The sequence below is a fragment of the Podarcis tiliguerta genome (assembly GCF_965153285.1).
Source record: "Podarcis tiliguerta genome assembly, chromosome: 16".
NCBI lineage: Eukaryota > Metazoa > Chordata > Lepidosauria > Squamata > Lacertidae > Podarcis > Podarcis tiliguerta.
In genome coordinates, this window is record NC_139549.1 from 3842649 (window position 1) to 3870518 (window position 27870).

The window sequence follows — 27870 nt, forward strand, 5'->3', positions numbered from 1 at the left end:
AGATAGCACAAACCAGTGTGGATAAAAACCAATGATTTTTTTAAAATATATATTTAAAACTCAGATTTTTAAAAATTAAATTGGATTTTTAAAATAAACTTCGGAGGATAGTTTTCTATTTAAGTTACATGATAGTCCAAAGGCTATTCATCAGGAAATAAGGATTTGTTTTTAAGTTCTTCATGTGTGCTGAAACTCAGTCTAAGTTGTTTTTAATCGTTTAACCACATCGGTTAATAAACATGGATACATATGCTATAATGTTATTGTTTTAGTTGAATAAATTGTTATTAAGGAAATGATTATTTTTCTCCTTCCAATAAATCACAGCAGAAAAGTTGTCCAAATGTAAACGGCTGAGGGGGCGTTTTCTTAATTTGGAGTCCGCCCAAATAGGGGGCGTCTCATACACGAAAAAATACAGTATATCAAATTTATTTTACAGAAAGACTCATTCTTGCTGGTATAATCTTAATATTTACCAACCAGATGAAGGTTCCGTTTTTGGAATAATACATTTTCAGAGTAGTTTTTACAGTTATATCAAAAATCACTGATTCAGTTATACTCTTAGAAATATATAGACCGATAACTATGAAATTATTGTGAGGTTTAATAAGTTAACTGTTTATATTTGGACAACTTTTCTGCTGTAGCTTTATTGGAAGGGGGAAAAAGTAACCACTTCCTTAATAACAAATTAAACAATTTATTTGACTAAAACAATAACATTATAGCATATGTATCCATGCTAACTGATGTCGTTAAACAATAAAAAAAAACCTTACACTGAGTTTTAGCACACATGAAAAACTTAAAACAAATCCTTATTTCTTGAATAGCCTTTGGGATATAATGTAACTTAAATAGAAAACTGTCTTTAGATTGATTTTTCCTGCAAAAGCATATTATTTTAAAAATCTGATTTAAATTTAAAAAAAAAAAAAATTAAAAATTATTTATCCACCCTGGGATTGCTGCTTGGGTTTCGGCACCCGCCATTCCTCATAGTGGAAGCCTTCAAACATATTTCCACATAAGATCAGATCAAAAGAATCTTTATCTGCATCAGCCAGGAGCTGTAGCAATAAAATAAAATATAATGAACTGCAGATAGAGGTAAAAACTATACAAAATACATTTTTGAGGTTTACATCAATCATCAGATAACAGATCTTACTCTAATTGCCCCTGCTAATTATAATTTTTTGCAATTTTTGTTGGCACCTGATTATCTTTCTTTCCGCGAAACGTTTCCTACCAGCCTGGGGTTGTCTCCCTCTTCTCACTTAGAAGCCCCATAAGATGCGTGGGCAGAGAAAGAGAAGCACGTTAGTGCCTTTCATTAACTGCGGTGGATGCCAAGGGTTGCAAAACACCAGGTCACAACCCGTGTGTGCATGAACTCAGGGCCAGATTCAGGTTTGATGAGGCCGGTACTTCCGGGTCACCGAGGGACGCAACCTGAAAAAACGTATCATAAAGCAAATGTAACACGAGGTATGACTGTATATGCTATATGGTAATTGATGAGCCCGCTAGGTATCTAAATCCATTTGCACATGTTGCCCTGCAACCGGTCCGTGCAGAATGTAGGCACCCTATATATAGAAAGGAGCATACCAGTGATATTTTAGGGAGCAGGCAAGCAGGCGGGGCCCATGACTTACATCATAGGAACCTACACAACACAAAACACTCTTGTTGTATGTAGGTTTTATTTTATTTGTTTTTTATCTTATACAGTGGTGCCCCGCAAGACGAATGCCTCGCAAGACGGAAAACCCGCAAGACGAAAGGGTTTTCCATCTGCAGAGGCGCTTCGCAAGACGAATTTCCCTATGGGCTTGCTTCGAAAAATGATGAAAATTTTTGAGGTTTTTTTCCGCTCCAAAACCCCTTTTTCTGAAGTGCTAAGCTGCTAAAAGCCTTTTAGCAGCAAAACCGCTAATCCCTTAAGCTTTAAAAAGCCGTTTTTAGCCCTTAAACTGCCAATAGCACTAATAGCGCTAATCCGCTAATGGGCTTGCTTCGCAAGACGAAAAAACCGCAAGACGAAAAGACTCGCGGAAAGGATTCTTTTCGTCTTGCGAGGCACCACTGTATTTTGGAAATGTACATGCAGGTGTTTTTTTTCTTTAAATTTTTTTGGGGGCCCCCAAGAGAGTGGGGCCCTAAGCTGGAGCTTGTTTAGCTTATACGTAAATCCAGCAAACAATGGAGGCGACTGCCTTTGCAGTGTTCAAAATCCAGGCCCCAGGCGAATTTTGCACCCTGCTTTCGGCCTCTTGCGACCAAGCGAAAATCTCTGCCACCTGGGAGATCATTGGATCTGGACTGTTTTCACACACTAATACCCCACACCCTGTAGAATTCGGTCCGTTTATTTGCACAGTTGGAATGAATTTCGGGGACCAAAATGCTTTTTTCTGCGCAGCTATGAGCAGCGCAATGGAGCTTATCTTCACTCGCCCCATTGCGCTGCTCATAGCTGCGAAGAATATTCTTAGGTCGTGAGTGGTCTGTGTCACCATTAAGAAAAACAGGTCGGAATAGGCCAATATATATACAGTGGTGCCCTGCAAGACGAATGCCTCGCAAGACGGAAAACCCGCTAGACGAAAGGGTTTTCCGTTTGCAGAGGCGCTTCGCAAGACGAATTTCCCTATGGGCTTGCTTCGCAAGACGAAAATGACGAAAATTTTTGAGTTTTTTTTCCGCTCCCCAACCCCTTTTTCTAAAGCGCTAAGTTGCTAATAGCCTTTTAGCAGCTAAACCACTAATCCCTTAAGCCTTAAAAAGCCGTTTTTAGCCCTTTTTAGCTAATAGCGCTACTCCGTCAATGGGCTTGCTTCGCAAGACGAAAAAACCGCAAGACGAAAAGACTCGCGGAACGGATTCTTTTCGTCTTGCGAGGCACCACTGTATAGACTTTCGTGGGATCAAGTGACTTTTCTTCTTTAAGTTCATAATCAAGCTCAAGGTTGTCATTTGAACTAGCTGGATGTTTAACTGAGAGCCAATCGCAGTCAGTCCATCATTTGAAAACTGACTTTTGAGCCCTCTTGCCCCAAAATGGAAACTAGACATTCCATTTTGGCGACTATAACCCTGGTTTAAGAAGCCATTTGACACCTGGGCTTATAATCTGGGAGTTTCTAGCCTTTGGGGATGAAGTCAAACCATTAGAGAGCGACAGCTGTGGCTGTAGAGAGCGGTATGAAAAATCTTTTAAAAATAAGAATTGGATAAAATGACAGGAAGGTTTCGAAACCTGCGGGACCAAAGATTTACAGAGGATTGGAAGAACTATACAAACTATTTGAAGAGCAACTGTAATCAACAAATTATGCCAGTAGGACTACAAGAAGTTTTGTAAGGAGAAATATATGAAATTGAGATTTGAGATATTGAGAAATGAGATTTAAATGTAATAGTGAGAGTAAGAAATGCAAATTAAGTGAATACAGTGGTATCTCGGGTTAAGTACTTAATTCGTTCCAGAGGTCCGTACTTAACCTGAAACTGTTCTTAACCTGAAGCACCATTTTAGCTAATGGGGCCTCCTGCCGCGCCACCGCTGCATGACTTCTGTTCTCATCCTGAAGCAAAGTTCTTAACCTGAAGCACTATTTCTGGGTTAGCGGAGTCTGTAACCTGAAGCATATGTAGCCTGAAGTGTATGTAACCCGAGGTACCACTGTAGATTGGAAAATTTTCAGATGTGATTGAGGGAAGTCAAAAAATTGTATAAGATATAAAAGTATGTTTAGTTATTATTGGAAATGCTATGTTAAAAAACTAGTAAAAATTTATATAGATATAAAAAAAGAAAAATCTTTTAAAAATAAATAACCATTTGCCCCACCCACTTTTGCCTCTGGCCACGCCCACAATCAGCATGTCATGGGTGGCACAGAAGGGACTTTGGCCAATCGGAAGCAGCCATTTCAGTCTTCGCAGTTCTGCATCTTTCATAGGTACACGCCGCTGATCCTCATGGGCTGGATGAGGCCCCGAGGAGGAGAAAGTGGACGAACGTTCACATGTCTTGTGCCAGTTGGCTGGGCACAGGAACTTTGCGAGGCAGACCGTTCCTGCCAGCGGCCTCTGCCCGTCCCTGCCCCCCCCCTCCGATGGAGCAATCCCCAAAAGGGTTTCAATTGCCAGGACAAATATTGCGCAGACCTGCTTGGGGAAAGGTTTCAAGGCGTTTGCGTGGGGTGGGGAGAGAAACAGAGGACAGAAAGAGGAGGTTGGGCTCTCCTTGCAGGGCGGCTGAATTCTGTTTTATCTTTTAAGCCTTCGGTTCAGAGGGTGGGAGTCCGCCAGGGCTCCTCGACGGTCATCTCGCAATTCAGGAAGGTGGGGAAATTATGTGCTTGCAGTTGCTCTTTCCAAAAGATGGCTGCTTCAACGGATCGGGCAGATATATTACAGTGGTACCTCAGGTTACATAAGCTTCAGGTTACATACGCTTCAGGTTACAGACTCCGCTAACTCAGAAATATTACCTTGGGTTAAGAACTTTGCTTCAGGATGAGAACAGAAATCGTGCTCCGGCGGCACAGCGGCAGCGGGAGGCCCCATTAGCTAAAGTGGTGCTTCAGGTTAAGAACAGTTTCAGGTTAAGAACAGACCTCCGGAACGAATTAAGTACTTAACCCGAGGTACCACTGTATTACTGTATTTTCCCGTGTATAAGATGCCTCCTATTTTTGGGGACTCAAAATTAAGAAAATGGGGGGGGGGGATTGCCCAGAGTTGTTGACCTTTTTTGGGGGGATTGCTCAGAACCGCTCACCCGCCTGAACAACACTTCCTATCACACGCAACGAAAAGGCCACCAAGGGCTTGACCGCCTATCGGCTGCCCAACAGCAAATCAAAACAAGTCATTGCCGCAGCCACCACTAACCCACACTACCACCGCTGACAATCTCCACCTCATGGCAGCAACCAGTCCCCCGCCCCCCCCCCACAGCAGTACCCATGTATAAGAAGGCCCCAATTTTTAAGCATTACTTTCACGTAAATAATCCTCGTGTTATACATGGAAAATACAGTACAGTGGTACCTCAGGTTATGTATCCAGAGGGATATGTAAACTTCGGGTTGTGAAGGCGGCAAACCCAGAAGTGTGTACCTTTGGGTTTCGCCACGCGCGCATGCGCATATGCACTCAATCGTGCCACATGCGTGCGCAAAAGGGCACCTCCAGTTGTGGACTTTTCGGGATACGGCTGGGCCTCCAGAACAAATCCCATCTGTAACCTGAGGTAGAACTGTAATTTCTTTTCTGAACAGCAGAAAACAGCTTTTAAAACAGCAAGCTCTGCTTTTGAGACCCGGGAACAAAACAAGAGCACTTCTATCATGGGTCAGCCTGGTTGCCACAGCAGCCGACTCAGGTGTTTTGAAAAGGGACACTCAAAAGCAGCTCACGAAGGTGCATTTCCCACAGCGGCGGGCCTTCTAAGGGCAACTGCTCCTGGGCGTGGAGGCTCCACTATCCAGACAGGAGAGGAGCCCTTCTGAAGGGCCTTCGAGTTCAACAGCCTATCCTGATATGGGTTCCAAAGAGGACAAAGCTATCAAAATCTGGAGGCTGCCAGTCAGAGTTGGCAGCACAGGGATGGGGGGAGCCTTAGAAATGCAGAACTGGAGAGACAGGAGGATGAGGAGCTGCCTCCCGCTGAGTCAGACCATTGCTCTATCTCATTCAGTTTTGTCAACACTGGCTGGCAGCGGCTCTGCAGGGTTTCAGATGCAGGGAAACACTGGCTTACCTGCACTGACTGGCAGCAGCTTTGCAGGAAAGCAGACAAGGGGTCTCTCCCAGCCTCAGATAGTGAAGACACCAGGGGTTGAAGCTGCAGGCGCAGCAGGTGCTCTAAGCACTGAGCTACAGCACCTCTCTTCCAAACAGAGCAAGATTCCAGTCCTCATGAGTCTGAAAACATAGATCTCTCCCTGCCCTGCCAGGAGATTTCAGGGACTGAGCCTGGGACCGCCTGTGTGCGAAGAGACTTGTCGTGTGATTAAGCTGCAGGTGCTCCTCCAGCTAATAATAATCACAGATATTATAATAATAGATATTATTATTTTTATTGGCAGAGAGCTGCAAGAACCCATCAATCTGGCCCAGAGGCTGCCAACTGGCAAAGGACAGCACGAAACACAAAGCTTTTCACCTTCAAAGGATGCTAGACTTAATTACCTGCGCCCAGCAATAAGAGAAGCAGCTTCCATAAGACTTATTTGCATCTGCTCCCCGGTGCCAACAGAAAGCTACCGTAATTTGTTTTGCAATAGGCAATATTTGAAGCTGGCGAAGAGAAGGGCCCCAAGAAAGCAAGGGCGCAGTATGCTGGATCAGGCCCATGGGGGCCCATCGAACCCAGGATCCTGTTCCCACAGGGGCCAAGCACATGCTGCAACCCCAAAAGCAGAACCCAAAACTCAGAAGCAGCAGCACTCTGTCCAAATGAGATCTATTGCCTCCAATGGTGAATTTTGCAAATGGCAAACTGGCATTTGCAAATTTTGCAAACTGGCAGCTGGTGACCAAGAGCGGCTGAGGGTTCTTGACTTTAGCACCTGGTGCAGTCAAGGTAGGACCGGGGGGGGGGGGCAGGGGGCAGCACAGGTAAGGAGCCCCATTCAGCAGAGACACCCCCCCCCCAAATCAACGCAGTGCTAGCCGGTCACATTTTGAAGTAATGCACACCCACCTCTTAAAACAGATTGGGTAAACACGAGTGCTGGGCTCAAGAGGGCCCTCATCCTGACAAGGGGCCCTCATCCTGCTCCAAGGAGGCTCTCCAAAGCACCTGAGCCGATTCCGCAAGCGCCTCTCCATCGAGAGGCAGTGTGGCGTAGTGGTTAGAGGACTGGACCAGGATTCAAGAGGAACCAGGGTTCATGCTCGGCCATTAAGCTCGCCGCGTGAGCCCTCGAGGGGCCCAGCGACTCTCCCTCTCAGCCTCGCCTCCCTCGCAGGGTCGGTGTGGGGTGGAGAACCACGCTCTTTGGAGGAAAAAAGGAGGCTATCGAGGCAGACCGATCGGTAAAATCCCAATAATAGCCATTTGCAGTTGCCTTACCTGGAGGGAAGGGGAGAAAGGACACCTAATGGCCTTTTTCAGACATGGGAGGTTTAGGAGTGCGGAAAAATCCATACACAAAAAGCTTTGAAACTCGCCCTTCGGGTATTTTCCTTACTCTCCCCCGACCAAGATCAGATGCAAAGGCAGGTAACGGCAGCCAAATCCATTAAGAGCTTTAAAGCCTCACTGCGATCAAAGGTTTGCCACCCACCCAAGCACAGCGTATGCTCAAGAAAACCGTCCTGTTATTTATACCCCGCGTCCAACAGATCTGCCACCAACTACTTCAAAAAATGCCTGCGTCTCTAAAGGCACCCTTTTTCTTGGGAACTCTCCAAACACCCAGGGACGTGGGTGGTGCTGTGGGTTAAACCACAGAGCCTAGGACTTGCCGATCAGAAGGTTGGCGGTTCGAATCCCCGCCACGGGGTGAGCTCCCGTTGCTCAGTCCCTGCTCCTGCCAACCTAGCAGTTCGAAAGCACGTCAAAGTGCAAGTAGATAAATAGGTACCACTCTGGCGGGAAGGTAAACGGCGTTTCCGTGCGCTGCTCTGGTTCACCAGAAGCGGCTTAGTCCTGCTGGCCACATGACCCGGAAGCTGTATGCCGGATCCCTCGGCCAGTAAAGCGAGATGAGCGCCGCAACCCCAGAGTCGGCCATGACTGGACCTAATGGTCAGGGGTCCCTTTACCTTTACCTCCAAACACCCACCCACACCTAAGACATAAGAAGAGTCTGCCAGGATGAGGCCAATGACCCCTCTAGACCAGCCCACGGCTCTTACAGTCGCCAAATCTCCCTGGGAACCGTGACGCCAAGATAGACTGCCCCTGGGAGTGGAGGTTCCATTAGAATGTCAGAAGAGGCCTTGCTGGACCGGGTCAAAACCCAACACCCCATTCTCACGTGGCCAGGCAGTTGCCCATTTAGGGAAGGCCACATGGAGGACCTGAGCACAAGAGGACTGTCCCCTCCGGAGACTTCGTCAGCTTCGTTTGCTCACCTTTCCCCTGAGAGACCCAGATGCTGCAAGCCTTCCCCATAGTTGCCCCATCCTAAGATCACTTCTTAGACATCACCTTGCCAACAAAGGTCCACATAGTTAAAGCTCTGGTTTTCCCAGTCGTGATGTATGGAAGTGAGAGCTGGACCATAAAGAAGGCTGATCGCCGAAGAATGGATGCTTTTGAATTCTGGTGCTGGAGGAGACTCTGGAGAGTCCCATGGACTGCAAGAAGATCCAACCTCTCCATTCTGAAGGAAATCAGCCCTGAGTGCTCACTGGAAGGACAGATCCTGAAGCTGAGGCTCCAAGACTTTGGCCACCTCATGAGAAGAGAAGACTCCCTGGAAAAGACCCTGATGCTGGGAAAGATGGAGGGCACAAGGAGAAGGGGACGACAGAGGACGAGATGGTGGGACAGTGTTCTCGAAGCTACCAGCATGAGTTTGACCAAGCTGCGGGAGGCAGTGGAAGACAGGAGGGCCTGGTGTGCTCTGGTCCAGGGGGTCACCAAGAGGCGGACATGACTAAACGACTAAACAACAACAACAAGATCACTTCCACACCAGGGGTGCTGGGAATCGCAGCTCTGTGAGGGGGAAAACTACAATTCGCTGAATTCTTTGATACGAGGCCTCGGCAGGGCTGGCTTAACCATAGGTGCTAGGGGTGTGGGGCACCCGGGCGCCAGGCTCTCAGGGGCGTCAGGCCGAGAGTCCAGGGCCGAGATTTGGAGTCCAGCGATTGAAGAGCCAGGCACAGCGCTGCAGGTTTTTCTGCTGCCCCCCCCCCCAAATTGGGGCGCTGAGCAGTTTTTTGCACCCCAGGGACGTGGGTGGCGCTGTGGGTTAAACCACAGAGCCTAGGACTTGCCAATCAGAAGGTTGGCGGTTCGAATCCCCGCAACCGGGTGAGCTCCCGTTGCTCGGTCCCTGCTCCTGCCAACCTAGCAGTTCAAAAGCACTCAAAGTGCAAGTAGATAAATAGGTACCGCTCCAGCGGGAAGGTAAACGGCATTTCCGTGCGCTGCTCTGGTTCGCCAGAAGCGGCTTAGTCCTGCTGGCCACATGACCCGGAAGCTGTACGCTGGCTCCCTCAGCCAATAAAGCAAGATGAGCGCCGCAACCCCAGAGTCAGTCACAACTGGACCTAATGGTCAGCGGTCCCTTTACCTTTACCGCATATGCGAAATATGGCCCTGGGGAGAGTCACTACTGAGGATCCCCTGTGGCTCAGCTCGGACCCAACAGTTTCATGTTGTGGGCCGTTTTGTGGATGTCCCACTCGAGGTCAGACGGGCCCTCTCTCCCCCTGTTGAACTTCTGAAATCCAATGAATATTTTTACTTCTTCTTATTATTATGGCAGACTTTTATACTGGAGTAATTGTGACCACCTATTGGTGGCTAGGGGAACTGCAGCATGACGACAGCCTTACATTTTTTGTATATAGGCAGAAAATAATTTTGTATATCCTTCTTCTGAATATGGTTGGTCCATATTTGGTTGTCTTTGCTGACAGCCTCTCAAAGACCATGCACCACATTGAGAGACATACAGTGGTACCTTGGGTTAAGTACTTAATTTGTTCTGGAGGTCCGTTCTTAACCTGAAGCACCACTTTAGCTAATGGGGCCTCCTGCTGCTGCCGCAGAGCCGGAGCACAATTTCTGTTCTCATCCTGAAGCCCAAGGTAATATTTTTGGGTTAGCGGAGTCTGTAACCTGAAGTGTATGTAACCTGAAGCGAATGTAATCCGAGGTACCACTGTATACAGTCTGGCCAAGCAATGGCTGGTTTTCTGAGAGCTGACAGACCGAATGTTTCCAACTGCCAATAATTCAGCCAGCCTACAGTCTGGACAAAACACAGACACCTAAGGATACGGCCAGGTATTCACTAAAATGTGGAGGCTATGCCTGGCTGTTTGACTCGAAAAAGGTTTTCGGATTTATTGGGAGTGCAGAAGACATGTAAGAGTAGAAAAATAACCTCGCAATTTCCACTAAATAAGGATTAATTGTGTAATATGGATTTGTAATTTTTTATTTTACGGGATTGTTCTCGAAGGTAAGGACAGGCATATTAAAAGATTGTTATGATGGTAAAGACTAGTCATTCTTGGTGGTACCTAACTAAATTCTACTTGGACTCATTAACGGACAGTAATTAGGCACACGAGTAGGACTAACGTTGGATCCAACCCAGTGATAATGATTATTAATCAGACTGATATGGATATGGAATGTGGATAAAAATGGTTATACTGAGGACTTAATTCCTTAAGATGAGGGTTTCTTGTGTAAAGGATGCTTGATGGTTAATCATATAATAAGGATTTGTCATTATAAGTAGCGTAACCTCACCAAATCAGTTTGGAAACATTTAAGAATACAATGTTGCATTGTAGGAATTCCGAAGGAAATTTGCACAGTGTAAAATCCAATAAAAGAAGATGAGTTTGTGCTAAAATAAAGAATAAACAAACAAGTTGTCCCTGCAATTGGAAAACCGGGTGACTGGCCCTTGCCAGTTGCTTCAGAAATCTTCTGTTTCTATGCTAAACTCTGCCAGGTTCTGGGGTGCAAAGCCCAGTCTTATCAAGCTAAATTCGGGATCCACACAGACCAAGCTTTGAAATCAGCAACAGGTCACAAGAAAAACTTTGTGCACAGCTCAGCCTTGCCAATAATAAGGGCAAGTAATGAACAGCAAGCGATGGTAAACCCCAAAATCACTTACCCTAGAAAGCAATGGATAAATCTTTCAAGGAAACCGGGTGTAGGGGAACTTTGGCTCTTCAGAGGCTCCCAAACTACAACTCCCATCTGCCCCAGCAAGCATGGCCAGGCATGAGGATGGGAACTGTAGTTCAGCGACACCTTGGAGGGCCGAAGGATCCTTGCATCAAAGTAAAGAAAAGCACAAAACAAAACAAAGCACTCCCAAGGGCAGGCATCCCCAAACTCAGCCCTCCAGATGTTTTGGGACTACAATTCCCATCATCCCTGACCACTGGTCCTGTTAGCTAGGGATGATGGGAGTTGTAGTCCCAAAACAGCTGGAGGGCCGAGTTTGGGGATGCCTGCCCCAGAGCAGACTCGGCGAAGTTAATAAATGTGGTTAATTTCAATCTACTCTGAATGGGAGTCCGCTCAGTGCAGCCCCCACACCATAAAAAAATGAGGTTACGGCCTCAGCCTGCACAGGCCTGAAAGCTAGCAACTTTGAGGAGTTTTTTAATCCACAGCAGAAACATTTTAAAAAATATATGCTAGTCCACTACAATGATTTAATCCTACGCGGCGACTGGGCAAAGGCTGTTAAACGCCAATATTTGTGTTTTTTAACCCAGCCTTTCGGAAAGTTAGAAAAGCAAACGGAGGCCGGGTTCAGATGTGCCACATTCAAACGCGTTCACGGCTCTTCTTTCTGAAAACCCCGGAAGGGAAAGGCCTTAAAAAACAACAACACAACTATCGGTTTAGTTTGGACAGACCTGAGGGTGCCGCAAATGTGCTTTCGCAAACAGAAAGGAACGAGGGGGGGGGGGGAGAGACAGGCCTGCCATGCCCATGCTCAAAAGGGGACATTTTCTCCCACCCAGATCAAGGATCATTAACTGGTTCCGGGATGCCAGGGTGCCCTCGATTTGCAGGGGGCAAAGTTGCACACATACACATCAGGGTGGCCAAGATTTGGTGTAGGCCTCAAAAAGGGAGACTGGCACTTCCTGGATCGAAGGGAAAGAGCCGGAGAGAGAAGGGAGGGAGACTTTGGGGCAGGGGTCAGCAAGCTTTTTCATCAGGGGGCCGGTCCACTGACCCTCAGATCTTGTGGGGGGCCGGACTACATTTTGGAAAGAAAAAAAATGAACGAATTCCTATGCCCCACAAATAACCCAGAGATGCATTTTAAATAAAAGGACACATTCTACTCATGTAAAAACACGCTGATTCCCGGGACTGTCCGCGGGCCGGATTGAGAAGGCGATTAGGCCAGATCCGGCCCCCCGGGCCTTAGTTTGCCTATCCATGCTCTGGGGGGAAAGATAAACTGATATCCTACAGTGATGAAACACACTTTGGAGAGTCAGGCCAGGAACCTCTCCCAAACTCTGCGCGGTTATGTGTAAACATGACTTTAAGGAACGGGATTCTTGGATAAAGCTGTCAGAGAAAGGGCCATTATGGCTGGGACAATGGACCCCATAAATCAGGAGAGGAAAGAGAGAAGGGAGAAGCTAGCAATGATACAAAGGGTGGAAATTTAAGGGTGGGGGCACCGGACTCTCCCTGTCCTGCCCCCCTCTTCCTCTCCACACTTTCGCTGAACATTTACTTGAAGGGAGTTCTCGCCCGAGCCCCAAAAAGTGTCCGAAACAAAGTCTATTTCCCCCTCGCAGCCCAGAGAGGGGAGGAAAAACCATCCCCAAGTTGGAATAAGTGGGTCAGACAAACCTTTTTTTCTGGAAATAAACACATTTCTCTTCCTTTCATCTCCAAAACACACTTCCTTCAAAAATAAAAAGGTTCAGCTCTACAAAGTACCTTTCAAACTTTTTTATATAGATGCAAAAAGGGGTTTTTTTGGAGGGGTGAATAAGGTGGGGATTCCTATAAATTGGGGGAAGACAGACCTGGAAACCCCCTTCTATAATAGGATTCTGGAGGAAACAGGGTTTTTTAATTAAAAAAAAAGGAGAAGAAGAATTCTTAATTTTCCGAGAGAATTACCTCCGGGGTTCTTCCTCCCGCCAGTGAATCCGAATTGTGTGCAATGTGTGGTGGATGGAAGTGTGGGTCGATCCTGGCTGCCCCCACCCCCACAAAAAAAAAAAAAAATCCCTGGATGGAAATTAGTCATAGGGGAGGGGGGGAGGGAGCGAGGGAGGGAGGGGCGCCCCGTGCAAAGGATCCGCCCCATTGCCAAATAACAGTTTAGCCATTCAAAGCCCCGTGCGCGGAGCTCCGAGGCCCCGATCCCGCGCGCCTTTACTCGCGAGTAAGCGCCGTTAGGCCCCCGCGGGGCTTCCTTCCGAGCAGACTCGCCCTTTCCTCCGGATCCTGGAGCTCGGGGCTTCCTGGTGCAGGGCCGCTGAGCCCGCTTACTCCCGAGTAAGCGCCCACCTGGTGTCCCGCGTCAAACCGGCCGGCGGCCCGCAGGCTTCGCCGGGAGTTTAGTCCAACCCTTTCCAAAACGCAGAGCAAGCCGGGGTTACTCTAGAGTAAAGGCCGCGCCCGATCCGGTGCAAAAACACTCTTTTAAAAGCCCGGTAAGAGGAGCAGATGCGCTATGCCGTAAGGAGGTGCAGACGCCCCGCGATTAATGCGTGCGCCCTTAATGGCGATGGGTCTACTCCAAGTATACCTGGATTGCCCCGTTGACTTTCATTGGGTCTTACTCCCGAGTAAGCGGCGTGAGGATCGCGGCCTGCCTCGGCCCCGATCCGAAACCAGACCCCCCCCCAAAAAAAAACACACCACTCCATGAAATCAATGGGTCTGAGTCTCCTCGGAGGAGTGAGTAATACATACTGGAAAGTGCCCACGAGTATTTTTCCTTTAAACCGGGAGTGGCGGCGGCGCGCAATCGATCCGGTTTATGGTCTGTTTACATGACGGAAGAGAGAAAGCGGGAGAAGAGTTGGGGCGAGGAAGGGGGAATAAATGAGGATGTGTCCCCCCCCCAAAAAAAACCCTCACCCTACCAAACAAAACACGCACACAAACTCCCCCAAAGAATTAGGAATCAACTCGCCTTTGGCGCAGCGCAGCCGAAACGCGCAAAGCGGAGCCTCGCCTGGAGCCACAAAGTTACTCATGACACAAACCTCCTTCCGCTCGCAGTTTCCTGAACCCGGAGCAAGGGAGGGGCGGGGCAGGATTGCAAAGAGAGAGGAGGGTTTTTTTTTTTTGGAGGGGGGGGTGGAAGAGAAGCTCGTGGAAGAAAAGCAAAGTGGGGGGAAGAAGGAGAGGAATACTGTAGCCAACTTGTTGCAAAGCATCGGGGCGCACAAACAAGACGAGGGATCCACTCACGTTTTGCACCAGGAAGTCTAGCAGATCTCTGCGGAATCTCCCCTTCTCTCTTTTTTCTTTCCTGGGGGGGGGGGTGTGTGTGTGTGTTCCTGGTTTAAAATTTAAAAAATTGGGGGTTGGGTGAGAGGTGAGGGGGGGCGCGATCTCTCTTTCGCTCCTGCTCCTCCTCTTTGATCCAAAGCGCGCGGGGGGGGGGGGGGGGCTGCTGCTGCTGATGGGAAGGGGCAGAAAATAAATAAGTAAAAAGTAAAAAGCAGCCTTCTTTTTTTTGGGGGGGGGGGTTGCGCGCGTAGTGGGGGGGGGCCTGGGAGTTGTTGGAGAAATGACGTCGCCCCGGGACGGATCAGGTTAGCAGCCCCGCGCGCTGCTGGCCTGAGCCATTGGCAACATTAATTCGATATCGCAAAAAAAACCAACACCACTTTTTTTGGGGGGGGGTGGTAATAGCCAAGCCTTAGCAATCGAGGGCAGAGCCTGGCACGGCGCGTCCCCGCGCCGCCCCTCCCCCTCCATCCATCTCTCTGGCCATCCACTGACTCACCCACTTTGCTGGCGGGGGAGGGCGCGCGGGGGGGGGGCACTTTGGGGGAGGGAGGGGCCTGCCCGTCACTCGGAGGGTGGGTCTCTCTCTCTCTCTTTCCGGATTCCGGATAGAGCCCCTCCTACCTAAGGGAGGGCTCGTCTCTCTTTTTCCCTCCCCCCCCCGCACTTTTCTTTCTTTCTTTCTTTTTGCAAAAAAAGGAGGTTCTCTCTTTTCCTCTTCTGGACTCACCAGTTTTGCAAAAAAGAGGATGGAGGTGGAAAGAAATTGGAGGGAGGGAGAGGGAAATGGGGAGGGGACCCCAAATTTCCCCATCACTCCCCCCTTTTCTTTCTTTCTTTCTGCAAAAAAATGAGCTCTCTTTTCCCCGCCTGACTCACCAGTTTTGCAAAAGAGAGGTTGGAGCTGGAAGGAAATTGGAGGGAGGGAGAAAGAAATGGGGAGGGGACCCCAATTTTCCCCATCACTCCCCCTTTTTTTCTTTTTTCCCCCCTTTCTTTTTGCAAAAAAAATGAGCTCTCTTTTCCACTTCTGGACTCACCAGTTTTGCAAAAAAAGAGGATGGAGGTGGAAAGAAATTGGAGGGAGGGAGAGGGAAATGGGGAGGGGGACCCCAATTTCCCCCATCACTTCCTCCCCCCACCTTGCCCACGTGGCTAAGGATACCCCGGGTTGGACTTGCTGCTCCAGAGGATTAGCAGCTTGGTGCCAGAGTCAGAGCATTGGTGCATGTAGATCAGTGTTGTCGGCACTGGCTGCCAGCAGCTCAAGGGGGGGGGGGGGAGAAGTTGGGGAGGGGGGCAAGGCTCACCCCACCCGGTGTCTAAGCTGCCCCAGGTTGAGTGACGCTTCAGAGGAGTGGCGGAGGAAGCAGACTTTGTGACTGCATTGGTGCATAGGGCGCAGTGGTGCTTGCACAGGCTGGCAGCATCTCTCGTGGGTTGGCAGAAAAAAGAAGGGGGCAACGCCCAATCCCCCCTCCCTTCACTCCAGATGAAGATGAGTCACAGTATTGCTTCACCTAGTTCAGCGAGGTCAACACTGGCTGCCATCAGCTTTCCAAAGTTTCATGTAAAAGGGACTTTCAACCAGCTGAACCCAGGACCTTGGACAGGCAAGGCTGAGACTCTGCCACTGACCCGCGAGATAACACCCGAAGGTGACTCGGAAACTGCAATTATTCCAGAACGTGGCAGCTGGACTGGTGAGTGGGAGCGGCTGCCGGGACCATATAACACTGGTCCCAGTATGTTTCCGAGCACAATTCAAAGTGTTGGTGCTGACCTTGAAAGCCCTAAACCAGGCATAGGCAAACTCGGCCCTCCAGATGTTTTGGAACTACAACTCCCATCATCCCTAGCTAACATGACCAGTGGTCAGGAATGATGGGAGTTGTAGTCCCAAAACATCTGGAGGGTCGGGTTTGCCTATGCCTGCCCTAAACGGCCTCGGCCCAGTATACCTGAAGGAGCGTCTCCACCCCCATCGTTCTGCCCGGACACTGAGGTCCAGCGCTGAGGGCCTTCTGGCGGTTCCCTCCCTGCGAGAAGTGAGGTTACAGGGAACCAGGAAGAGGGCCTTCTCGGTGGTGGTGCCCGCCCTGTGGAACGCCCTCCCTTCAGATGTCAAGGCAATAAGCAACTACAGTGGTATCTCGGGTTACATACGCTTCAGGTTACAGACTCTGCCAACCCAGAAATAGTGCTTCAGGTTAGGAACTTTGCTTCAGGATAAGAACAGAAATCGGGCTTCGTCAGCGCAGCGGCAGCAGGAGGCCCCATTAGCTAAAGTGGTGCTTCAGGTTAAGAACAGTTTCAGGGCAAGAACGGACCTCCGGAACGAATTAAGTACTTAACCTGAGGTACCACTGTATCTGACTTTTAAAAGACAACTGAAGGCGGCCCTGTTTAGGGAAGCTTTTAAAGTTTGATGCTGCATTGTTTTTAATATTCGTTTGGAAGCCGCCCAGAGTAGATGGGGAAACCCAGCCAGATGGGCAGGGTATAAATTATTATTATTATTATTATTATTATTATTATTATAACATAAAGCATGAAGCTAGTCCTCATTGTTCACCCAGCAAGTTGTGTTACACGCGACTGACAGCAGCAAAAACAAACGGCCTGATGAAACAGTACAAACAGACCAGGATTATTGCTGTGAAACTCACAGGCTCGTTTTGTTGTTGTTGTGTTAGCAGGCTCCGGAAATTTTACAACATCCGTGTGGCATATTGTGAAATGAGGATCCTCTGCCCAGTTCTGCAACAGGTTGTTTAAGGTTCATATTTCCAGTAAGTAATTTTGGGGAGAACGTCTTCCTTAAAAGGGGCTTTAAAGTGTTGCAAATACAGAAGAAATAATGTAAATAAAGAAATAATCCAAAAGCTTCCATGCTGTTTTTATTTCCTGCTGTCCCACAGCGCCACCTGCTGGTACACTCTGCTTGTCTCTCCTCTTCATCAGCAGGGAATTGTAGTGCACTGAGCAGAAATCTAGGTAAAGGTAACCCTGACCCCTGACCATTAGGTCCAGTCGCGACCGACTCTGGGGTTGCGGCGCTCATCTCGCTTTATTGGCCAAGGGAGCCGGCGTACAGCTTCCGGGTCATGTGGCCAGCATGACTAAGCCGCTTCTGGCGAACCAGAGCAGCGCACGGAAACGTCGTTTACCTTCCCGCCGGAGTGGTATCTATTTATCTACTTGCACTTGACGTGCTTTCAAACTGCTAGGTTGGCAGGAGCAGGGACCGAGCAACGGGAGCTCACCCCGTTGCGGGGATTCGAACCTCCGACCTTCTGATCGGCAAGCTCAAGAGGCTCTGTGGTTTAACCCACAGCGCCACCCAGGAGCAGAAATCTAAGCACTCTCTAAAACTACAGTTCCCAGGAGCTCTCAGCAATCTGAACCGCACCCTGTTTCTTCCTCTGCTCTGTGTAGCGTCAGACCAGGAGCTTGTAGACCAGGGTTCAAAACCCTGCTCAGGCATGAAGCTTGCTGGATGTGTGATCTTGGGCCAGTCACAGTATCTCAGCCTTAATCTGCCTCACAGGGTTGTTGTGAAGGTAAAATAAGGAAGAGAGGGATAGGAAAGATGTCACCCTGACCTGGGAGGAAAAGTGGGATATCAGTGCAATCGCCGGCTTTTCCTTTTTTGTTTTGTTTTTTAAAGTATGTTTCTCCTTTCATTCAAAATAAAAATGCTGAGGAAGGCAGCGCTTAAGAGAAAATCAAAAGTAACAGTAAATTCTACTCTACGAGCATATGCCACAAAATACCAAAGATCATTTTGCTCAACCACCACCCCACCCCAAAAACCCCACGGAAAACAACGCAAGAGTAAATTTGTGTGCATCATTCTTTTGGGAGCACAGTGCATGTGCGGGAGCATATGATACATAGGTCCCATACACCTATGTATCATGCTCTTTATTGCGCATCACTGAATGAGACAGAATCCTTCCATTGCACAACAACGCCCTCCAGTGGGAGGTGTCTGGTTTGGATATAATCTGAAGATTATCTATCATCTATCTATCTATCTATCTATCTAGCATCTATCTAGCATCTATATCTATCTATATCTATCTATCATCTATCTATATCTATCTATCTATCTATCTATCTATCTATCTATCTATCTATCTATCTATCTATCTATCATCTACCTATCTATATCTATCTATCTTTCATCTCTCATCTATCATCTAACTATCATCTACCTATCTATATCTATCTATCTATCATCTATCTATCTATCTATCTATCTATCTATCTATCTATCTATCTATATCTATATCTATCTCTATCATCAATCTATCTATCATCTATCTCTATATCTATCTATCTATCTATCTATCTATCTATCTATCATCTATCTATCTATCTAATCTATCTCTATCTATCTATCATCTATCTATCTATCTATATCTATCATCTATCTATCTATCATCTATCTATCTATTTATCTATCCACCCACCGGGGGATGAGTCTTCCAGCCTCATTGTGGCTTCTGTTCCAGGCTGCCAGCACTGCTACTTCTCCAGGGGCGCATAGTTCAGCAACTTTCCAATCAAATCCACGTGTGACAGGAGCATCCTCCGACAGCAGTAGCACTTCAGGCCAAGGGTGTCCAACGCACCCCCTTCTGTGTATTCCGCCTGCAAGAGGCCCAGGTAGGCTTCCCACTTGTTGGCCTCCACTTTCCCACAGGTGAAGCACCGAACTGGGATGATCATTGTGAGGTGGCCTTCCTCTCTCCCGGGGGTCCCTCGTGGTTCTGGCCACCCTCTTTTCCTTTTAACATAAGAATTGGCGCCATTTCCTCCAAACCGTGATGGGTGTCTCATTCCAAAACCCAGGGAGAATTCTCCCCCCCCCGCCAATAAATTTTTATTAAACTTGGAAAGAAATTATATAAAGATAAAAAGAGATACAAATATAAATTTTAAAAGACACAAAGATAAAAAAACTAATTGAAAACACAAACCAAAAGGAGAAGAGAAGAAAAAAGAGATTTTCTGATTCTATAAATATAACTCTCTATATGCAGAGAAGTATGCAAAACATCCACTCTGATAAAACACCCAACAAGTCTACTCTATATGAACCAATATTTTCTTCAGTCCTCAAACCCAGATACCCTAAGTGCATTTTCTTTTTCATGCAATAGGTCTATAAGGAGATCCCAGTCTGAAGAAAATATTGACAAAGATTTTTTTTCTGATTAAACAGGTCAACTAAGTCCAATAATTTTAGCAACTATTCTGGCACGTAATGATGGATCTTTCCATCTTTGTGCATATAAAAGTTTCGCTGCTGTGATCATTTATTGAAATAATGTTCTTTTTCTAATTGTATTCCATTATTCCTAGCAGGAAAAGTTCTGCCTTCAACTGAATGTTACAATTAAAAAAAAACACACCTTTTGCATCAATGTATGTATTTGTATCTAATATTTCCTGGCTTTTTTTGCAAGTCCACCAAGCATGAGAAAATGTCCCATTATATTTCTCAGCAAACATTTAGAACACCTATACACATCCTAAATCATTTATCCAGAAACCATCATTTTATTTAAACATTCTTTAAGGTCATAACACAATGTAGGTGTTAGCATTTTAATTCACATATGTTCCCACTGTATATTATAACCATAATACGGAGAGGTTTCTAGCCATCAGGAGACTTTTCCTGACCAGTATCCCAGCTGATGAAACGATTGACGGTCTGTTGAGACGCTTCATAGACCCCTCTCTCTTTGCCTTTATCGCTGCAGCCTAGCAGGCTGAAGTTCAACAGGTGGTGTTCTTCCAAGCATGGTTATAAAGTGCTAAGGCAAACTTTGGCCGCTGGTTTCCTGCCTTGCACGATCCGTAATTAACTGGTGGAGCTCCTCTGTTCAGTCAAAAGCACCCCAGGAGAAGGTGGAACAGGACAGGTGAGGGCTGTGGCTTAGGGAGAGATTCCTGGGGGGCAGAGAGAAAGAGAGAGAGAGAGAGAGAGAGAGAGAGAGAGAGAGAGAACCCAGAGGGCCTAAAGTCAATACTGACCTACTTGGAGGTGTTGGGGCTTTAACCCGGGACGTTCTGCATGCAAAGCAGACACTCTGCCCCTGAGCTACGGAGTTTTCTTCAAAAAGAATAGTTACCGCATTTTTCGCCCTATAGGACGCACTTTTCCCCCTCCAAAAATGAAGGGGAAATGTGTGTGCGTCCTATGGGGCGAATGTAGGCTTTTGCTGAAGCCAGGAGAGCGAGAGGGGTCGGTGCACATGAACCCTCTCGCTCTCCAGGCTTCAGGAAGCTTTCCGCAAGCCTTGGGAGCCCGGCGGGAGTTCCTGGCGGGCTCCTTAGCCTTGTGGATAGCAGCCTGCATCTCGAAGCCCAGGGCTTCAGTTTCCCAATCTGGTTTGGAGGCTGGCGGCGGGAGAAGCGCTCTTCTCCCAGCCGCTAGCCCCGCAAACTTGGGGAAAGCTGGGAGACACAGCGCGCCTTCCCGCTGTCCCCCGACCTGGTTTGGAGGCTTGCAGATATCCGCAAGGCATGGGAGCCCGGCGGGAAGTCGCACCGGTCTCCCACGGCTTGCGGAGAGCTGCCTGTTCTGGGGGCTGGGGTCAGGGGAAGCTCGGGTTTCCCCCGCCCCAACCCCGCGCCTGGGGGGGAAATAAATTTGTTTTCATTATTTCCCCCCTCCAAAACTAGGTTTGTCCTATGGGGCGAAAAATACGGTAAGTTTCTAGTCCTCATGGTTCTGGAGAACGGCCTGTCATAGGCAGGAAAATAGGAAGCTGTCTTCTACTGGGTCAGGCCGCTAGAATTGCCCACAGAGGAGTATCAGGAAGAGTGGAATAAATTTAATGATTATCTAGTTAAATTTGTTAAGTTAAATTAATTGAAAATAGCTTGCAGATACTTAATTGGCTTAGGATTTTATTTATGTTAAGTGATGAATTAATATGTTTAATTCCATAAGGTAAAGATTTAAGGATGTTAATATTTAAGTTAAATTTCATAAGAATTGGGATTTGGAAAACCGTTAAAAGGACATGCAATGAAATTCAACCAAGGGGAAGCGAGGAAGTCACTTAACAAAGTTAATAGGTGTAATTTTCAATAAGGCTATGATTTATGTTTGTTTGTCTTGTGTGTTTGTTTGCTTGTTTATAATATTGTGAAAACCAATAAAAAATTTTGGGGAAGAAAAAAAAATTGCCCACAGTCTGGAAAGTGAGCGAGGTCCCGACTATTATTATTATTATTATTATTATTATTATTATTATTATTATGAACGGCAACTTAAGCTGACAGAATATGCACAGCTTGAAGATTTAGCATCTAGAATAAGGGAACAAGAAGAACATAAGTTTAGAGAAGATTGGAAAACGCTTATTGAATACATTGGGGGTATTGTGTACGCTTGAAAACGTTGGCAGCATTAAGATAAATTCAGCAGTGTGATTAAGTTTTGATGGATGGAATAATGGAATACTGAATGGCTTAGTTTTTGTAAAATATGCAGGGATTTATGATACGCAAAATGAACCAGGGAAAGAGAAGAAGGGAAGTAATTGATATTTTAAGGATGCTTAAACGAGAGAATTGCCCGCACTGGCTGGCAGCAGCTCTGTGGGGTTTCAGGCAGCCCCGTATTATTCGCGCCGTGTGTGGCATCTGCAGAAATTGGCAAAAATACCTGGGATTCAGGGGTCATTATTGTTGTTTAAAATATTGTTATCTTCTGCTTCCCGCCCCATTGCAATAATAAAATTTAAGGTCTTATATATACAGTGGTACCTCGGATTACATACGCTTCAGGTTACAGACGCTTCAGGTTACAGACTCCGCTAACCCAGAAATCGTACCTCGGGTTAAGAACTTTGCTTCAGGATGAGAACAGAAATCGTGCTCCGGCGGCACGGCAGCAGCAGGAGGCCCCATTAGCCAAAGTGGTGCTTCAGGTTAAGAACAGTTACAGGTTAAGAACGGACCTCCAGAACGAATTAAGTACTTAACCCGAGGTACCACTGTATAATAAATGTTCATAAATGTACCAACCAAGCACATACGTACATAGATCAGCACAGGAAGACCGACCTGAAACCATTTTTGATTCCCAAACTGACCAAATGTTTTCTCTGCAAGGAGGGAGGGGGGGTGAGGGAACCTTCTCATTGTCTCAGGAATTGGGAAATCACCATCTCAGAGGGTGACAGACTACCAGGAAAGGCAATCAGGTAAGGGATTATCAGATAACCTGGCAGACAGGAAAAACAACAACACGCTCAAATTTCTGTTGTAGACCGCCTTTTCTGTGATGTAGGTATGATGTTTGTGGGGAGTGGTCTTGGGCTCCGCCCCTTCTGTGATGTATGTATGATGTATGGTGGGGTGGTCTTGAGCTCCAGGGCAGGGAATTTAAAATGTCTAGACATTGTTCGAGGTCCTCCTCCTTTCCTGCGTGTGAGGGGAGCATCCTGTTGCAACAGATCAATAAAGATCGGGCTTACGAGCTGCTTTGCTTCTCAATATTCTCTGCTTGGCCTCTGTTATTTTCTCCTATCAATAGGGAACCTACGTAAGGACTCTATATGGGCTCTTGGATACCCCATAAGGGAAAAGGGGAAGATTTTGTTTACAACATCATGAAGGAGTCTCCCAGTTATATCTACAAGCACAAAAGCAACCCCCTCTGCAATGCAGGAATATGCAGCTGTCCCGCACGGGGATTGAACTTGCAGCCTGCAACTTTGGCACCATCAGCGCCACCTTCTAGCCAACTGAGTTATTCAGGTTGCGCCCTTAAGCATTTGTGCAGCGCAAGAGGACGAGGTCTCTGCCCCGAGAGGCTCCCAGTCTAGAGAATGCCTTGAGACCTGGCACTCCGCTGAGTGGCTCCCTCGGATCAATGATTAAGCAGGGCTCCTTACAAGGGAGGCCAGCGCAGGAATTTCCACCTCACCTCTTCCAGAGATGTGGGAGGGTTGGCTCTTGTTCTGGAAAGGAATTTGCGGCAGGAATGCAACCAGGCAACTCGGGCAGTGTTTACTTGTGTGTCTCCAGAGACTCCTTTTCTGGGAGGGACTCATGAATTTCGCCAGGTGGAAGGAAGAGAAGAATCATAGAATCATAGGGTTGGAAGAGACCACAAGGGCCATCAAGTCCAACCCCCTGCCAAGCAGGAAACACCATCAGAGCACTCCTGACATATGGTTGTCAAGCCTCTGCTTAAAGACCTCCAAAGAAGGAGACTCCACCACACTCCTTGGCAGCAAATTCCACTGTCGAACAGCTCTTACTGTCAGGAAGTTCTTCCTAATGTCTAGGTGGAATCTTCTTTCTTGTAGTTTGGATCCATTGCTCCGTGCCCGCTTCCCCGGAGCAGCAGAAAACAGCCTTTCTCCCTCCTCTAGGTGACATCCTTTTATATATTTGAACATGGCTATCATATCACCCCTTAACCTCCTCTTCTCCAGGCTAAACATGCCCAGCTCCCTTAGCCGTTCCTCATAAGGCATCGTTTCCAGGCCTTTGACCATTTTGGTTGCCCTCCTCTGGACATGTTCCAGTTTGTCAGTGTCCTTCTTGAACTGTGGTGCCCAGAACTGGACACAGTACTCCAGGTGAGGTCTGACCAGAGCAGAATACAGTGGCACTATTACTTCCCTTGATCTAGATGCTATACTCCTATTGATGCAGCCCAGAATTGCATTGGCTTTTTTAGCTGCCGCGTCACACTGTTGGCTCATGTCAAGTTTGTGGTCAACCAAGAGACGACGGTCAGCCTGGACCATCTTTGTTGCATGAAGATAATAAGCAGGGATGGTGTAATAAATTAAAACTGGCTCACTTCCAGATCATAGCAAAGCTTAGCCAAGCCCAGCACCCTGTCTCCAACAGGGGACAGCCAGAAGTAGCTGGGAAACTGACAAGTTAGGCAGGGAAACAGCAGCTCTCCTGCTTCATTTGGAAGCTTGCAACTGGACGCAGGGGCTCTGTTTAATAATCCAGGCTAACAGGCATTCCTCCCCAAATTCGCTTGATCCTGTTTTGCTTAAGAACCCAAGAAAAGTGCTTCGGGATCAGACCAGAGGTCTACCCAGACCACTGTCCTCTCTCCGAGAAAAATGCCCCTTCTTGGAATCCCATAAACAGACCAGGCAGGCAGTACCTAAACTGAGATCTCCTATGGGGAGACCCAAGTCAAGTCAAGTCGTTTCATTACGGTCAATGACCAGTATCAAAACAAAACACCAGTTACAACATTTTGAAGCTCAAGGTGAAATAAAATAATATAAAAACACACATACATGAAAGATTTCTAGCCTAGGAGTGTCTATTGGACAATTGTTGTTTGTTGTTTAGTTGTGTCCGCCTCGTCGTGACCCCCTGGACCAGAGCACGCCAGGCACTCCTGTCTTCCACTGCCTCCCGCAGTTTGGTCAAACTCATGCTGGCAGCTTTGAGAACACTGTCCCACCATCTCGTCCTCTGTTGTCCCCTTCTCCTTGTGCCCTCCATCTTTCCCAACATCAGGGTCTTTTCCAGGGAGTCGTCTCTTCTCATGAGGTGGCCAAAGTCTTGGAGCCTCAGCTTCAGGATCTGTCCTTCCAGTGAGCACTCAGGGCTGATTTCCTTCAGAATGGAGAGGCTTGATCTTCTTGCAGTCCATGGGACTCTCAAGAGTCTCCTTCAGCACCAGAATTCAAAAGCATCCATTCTTCAGCGATCAGCCTTCTTTATGGCCCAGCTCTCACTTCCATGCATCACTACTGGAAAAACCATAGCTTTAACTATACGGACCTTTGTTATACTAATTCTGGGTGCTCACCATTGCATGTTGTATTTTAATGGCTGCTACACAAAATTTACAGGGACGCGGGTGGCGCTATGGGTTAAACCACGGAGCCTAGGGCTTGCCAATCAGAAGGTCGGCGGTTCGAATCCCCGCCACGGGGTGAGCTCCCGTTGCTCGGTCCCAGCCAACCTAGCAGTTCGAAAGCACGTCAAAGTGCAAGTAGATAAATAGGTACCGCTCCAGCGGAAAGGTAAACAGCATTTCCGTGCGCTGCTCTGGTTCGCCAGAAGTGGCTTAGTCATGCTGGCCACATGACCCGGAAGCTGTATGCCGGCTTCCTCGGCCAATAAAGCAAGATGAGCGCTGCAACCCCAGAGTCGGTCGCGACTGGACCTAATGTTCAGGGGTCCCTTTACCTTTTTTAACTCCTGTCTGGCACCCAAGTGATTGTTTCCTAGGTTCTAGGTGACGATCTTCTCTTCTTCCAACACAGCCCACGGGCTAAAAAAAATAAATAGGTGGTTCTCCACCCCTGGGTTTAGTTACAATAAACCTTTTCTCTTGATCTCTGTGTGTGGAAAACCAACACAATGGTTAGGCATGTTTCAACCTGCACGTTTTGCTCCTCGTGCCTTCCAGAGGGCACTGAAGTGTGTGTTTGTGTGTGTGTGTATTGCAGCGGCTTACAAAGCAGAAATTGATCTGATCAGAGCAACTGACGATGGCAGAAGCTGAAACTTTGTGCTATAAGCATTTAAAGTATTTTTAATCTTTTGTTGGAAGCCGCCCAGAGTGGATGGGGAAACGCAGTCAGATGGGTGGGATTATTATTATTATTATTACGGCTGGTAAAGTCAAGGTGGGCCAAAGCTGGCAAACCAGCCAAAGTTTATAGAAAGCTAGCCCTCAAATGGACATTTGAAGGATCAGTTTGAAACCGCCTAATATAGGATTCCCTTCCCCCCCCCCAAAAAAACTCCAGATCTAACAGGAGTTTGCTTTTTCCCATCCTAACCTGTTTTGCCAACTCTTCAGCAATTTGCTGCCTCTGTTCATTGCTCCTGTTGGTCAGTAGGTCAATGACGGTTACATATTCGACACCTGTCACAATGGATAGCAAATTTAGAGGCTAACCACTAAACCGTGGTTCTCTGTATGTGTTCTTCATTATTATAATTATAATTATAATTATTATTATTATTATTAATTTCTATTTTGTCACTGAAATAGATATATGTGGTTTTAGTGACTAACTGCCTCCTACCAGCTTATCTGGAGCGCTTTGATGCTTTTTAAAAATCTCTATCTATCTCCCTATCCACCAGTGTAAGAGTTAGAGATGGTTAGAGTGTCGGACGAGGACCCAGAAGACGCCAAGGTTCAAATCCTGTACTTGGCCATCCATCTCATTGCGTGCCACTTTTGGCCACCTGCTCACTCTCAGCCTAACATGGTTGTTGTGGGGACTGAACAAGGAAGTGGGGAGAGCCATGAACACAAAATGTGAGGTGTAAATGCAAAAATAAAAATACTATTTATCTTTTAAATAGAGGTTGGAGAGCTCTTTGAGAAGACCCGGCCTGTCCTCGGTTTCCCCATCGATGATCCTTGCTCAAGCTGAGTTGCGGCTGGCTAGCGTTGACCTGATTCCCTTAAGCATGCACCACTTTGCAACATCGCGTTGAGGTGAAGCCAACAATCGCCCCTGAACTTTCTGAGGACACTGCGGGATGTTGATTGTTCTGGGTTTTGATCCTTGCTGCCGTCTCAGCGCTGCTGCTAACTCCTGTCCTCAGTCTTCTGCCTGCGATATGGGAACAATCTTCCCAGCCCACACAATGAGGCCGTTGCACAGACGCATACCCTCCAACATTTCTCAGATTGAAATAGGGGCGTCCCATTCCATAATGAGGAATAGGGAGGCGGGTGGCGCAAGGGACACGGGGGGCGCAAGGGATGCGGGTGGCACTGTGGGTAAAAGCCTCAGCGCCTAGGGCTTGCCGATCGAAAGGTCGGCGGTTCGAATCCCCGCGGCGGGGTGCGCTCCCGTTGCTCGGTCCCAGCGCCTGCCAACCTAGCAGTTCGAAAACACCTCTGGGTGCAAGTAGATAAATAGGGACCGCTTACCAGCGGGAAGGTAAACGGCGTTTCCGTGTGCGGCTCTGGCTCGCCAGAGCAGCGATGTCACGCTGGCCACGTGACCCGGAAGTGTCTCCGGACAGCGCTGGCCCCCAGCCTCTAGAGTGAGATGGGCGCACAACCCTAGAGTCTGTCAAGACTGGCCCGTACGGGCAGGGGTACCTTTACCTTTACCTTTACCTTATTCCATAATGATATTTTTTTTCCTATTTATACCTCCACACATCTTACTAGGTTGCCCCAGCCACTCTGGGCAGCTTCCAACATATATAAAAACATAAAAAAACTTTCCTATACAAGATTGCCTTTGGCTTGGGGGTTGGATAACTCCATGCCCTCCAACATTTCTCCAATGAAAATTTGGACATTAAAGAACCTTTTAATGAGGGTGAAAGAGGAGAATGCAGAATATGGTCTGAAGCTCAACATCAGAAAAACGAAGATCATGGCCACTGGTCCCATCACCTCCTGGCAAATAGAAGGGGAAGAAATGGAGGCAGTGAGAGATTTTACTTTCTTGGGCTTCATGGTCACTGCAGATGGTGACAGTAGTCACGAAATTAAAAGATGCCTGCTTCTTGGGAGAAAAGCAATGACAAACCAAGACAGCATCTTAAAAAGCAGAGACATCACCTTGCCAACAAAGGTCCGTATAGTTAAAGCTATGGTTTTCCCAGTAGTGATGTATGGAAGTGAGAGCTGGATGACAAAGAAGGCTGCTTGCCAAAGAATGGATGTTTTG

At 47.4% G+C, this 27870-nt stretch overlaps 3 protein-coding genes across 5 annotated transcripts in view; 1 reads left to right on the plus strand and 2 right to left on the minus strand.

Moving 5' to 3' along the window:
- CERS2 (ceramide synthase 2) overlaps positions 1–14695 on the minus strand; it is a 48626-nt gene extending 33931 nt beyond the window's left edge. Inside the window, exon 1 of one of the 3 annotated variants that reach the window (XM_083416713.1) lies at positions 14153–14695. The gene's annotated coding sequence lies outside the window, so the exon portion shown is untranslated. Of the gene's footprint in view, positions 1–12847 lie in introns of all 3 variants that reach the window. The other 2 variants (XM_083416714.1, XM_083416715.1) reach the window with 2 other exon arrangements.
- The window catches only part of PRUNE1 (prune exopolyphosphatase 1), a gene marked incomplete at its 5' end in the record, with an annotated part of 112472 nt that overhangs the window by 8347 nt on the left and 76255 nt on the right, over positions 1–27870 (plus strand). The window lies entirely within an intron of this gene.
- LOC310665920 (DNA-directed RNA polymerases I, II, and III subunit RPABC5-like) lies at positions 18669–18959 on the minus strand. The gene has a single exon (XM_083416314.1). The coding sequence runs from the start codon at positions 18929–18931 to the stop codon at positions 18728–18730; it is 204 nt and encodes a 67-aa protein (XP_083272440.1). The 5' UTR covers positions 18932–18959; the 3' UTR covers positions 18669–18727.

Bases quoted from the DNA above. Each gene is read 5' to 3' on its own strand.
- LOC310665920 (XM_083416314.1), bottom strand. From the start codon at position 18,931: ATGATCATCCCAGTTCGGTGCTTCACCTGTGGGAAAGTGGAGGCCAAC.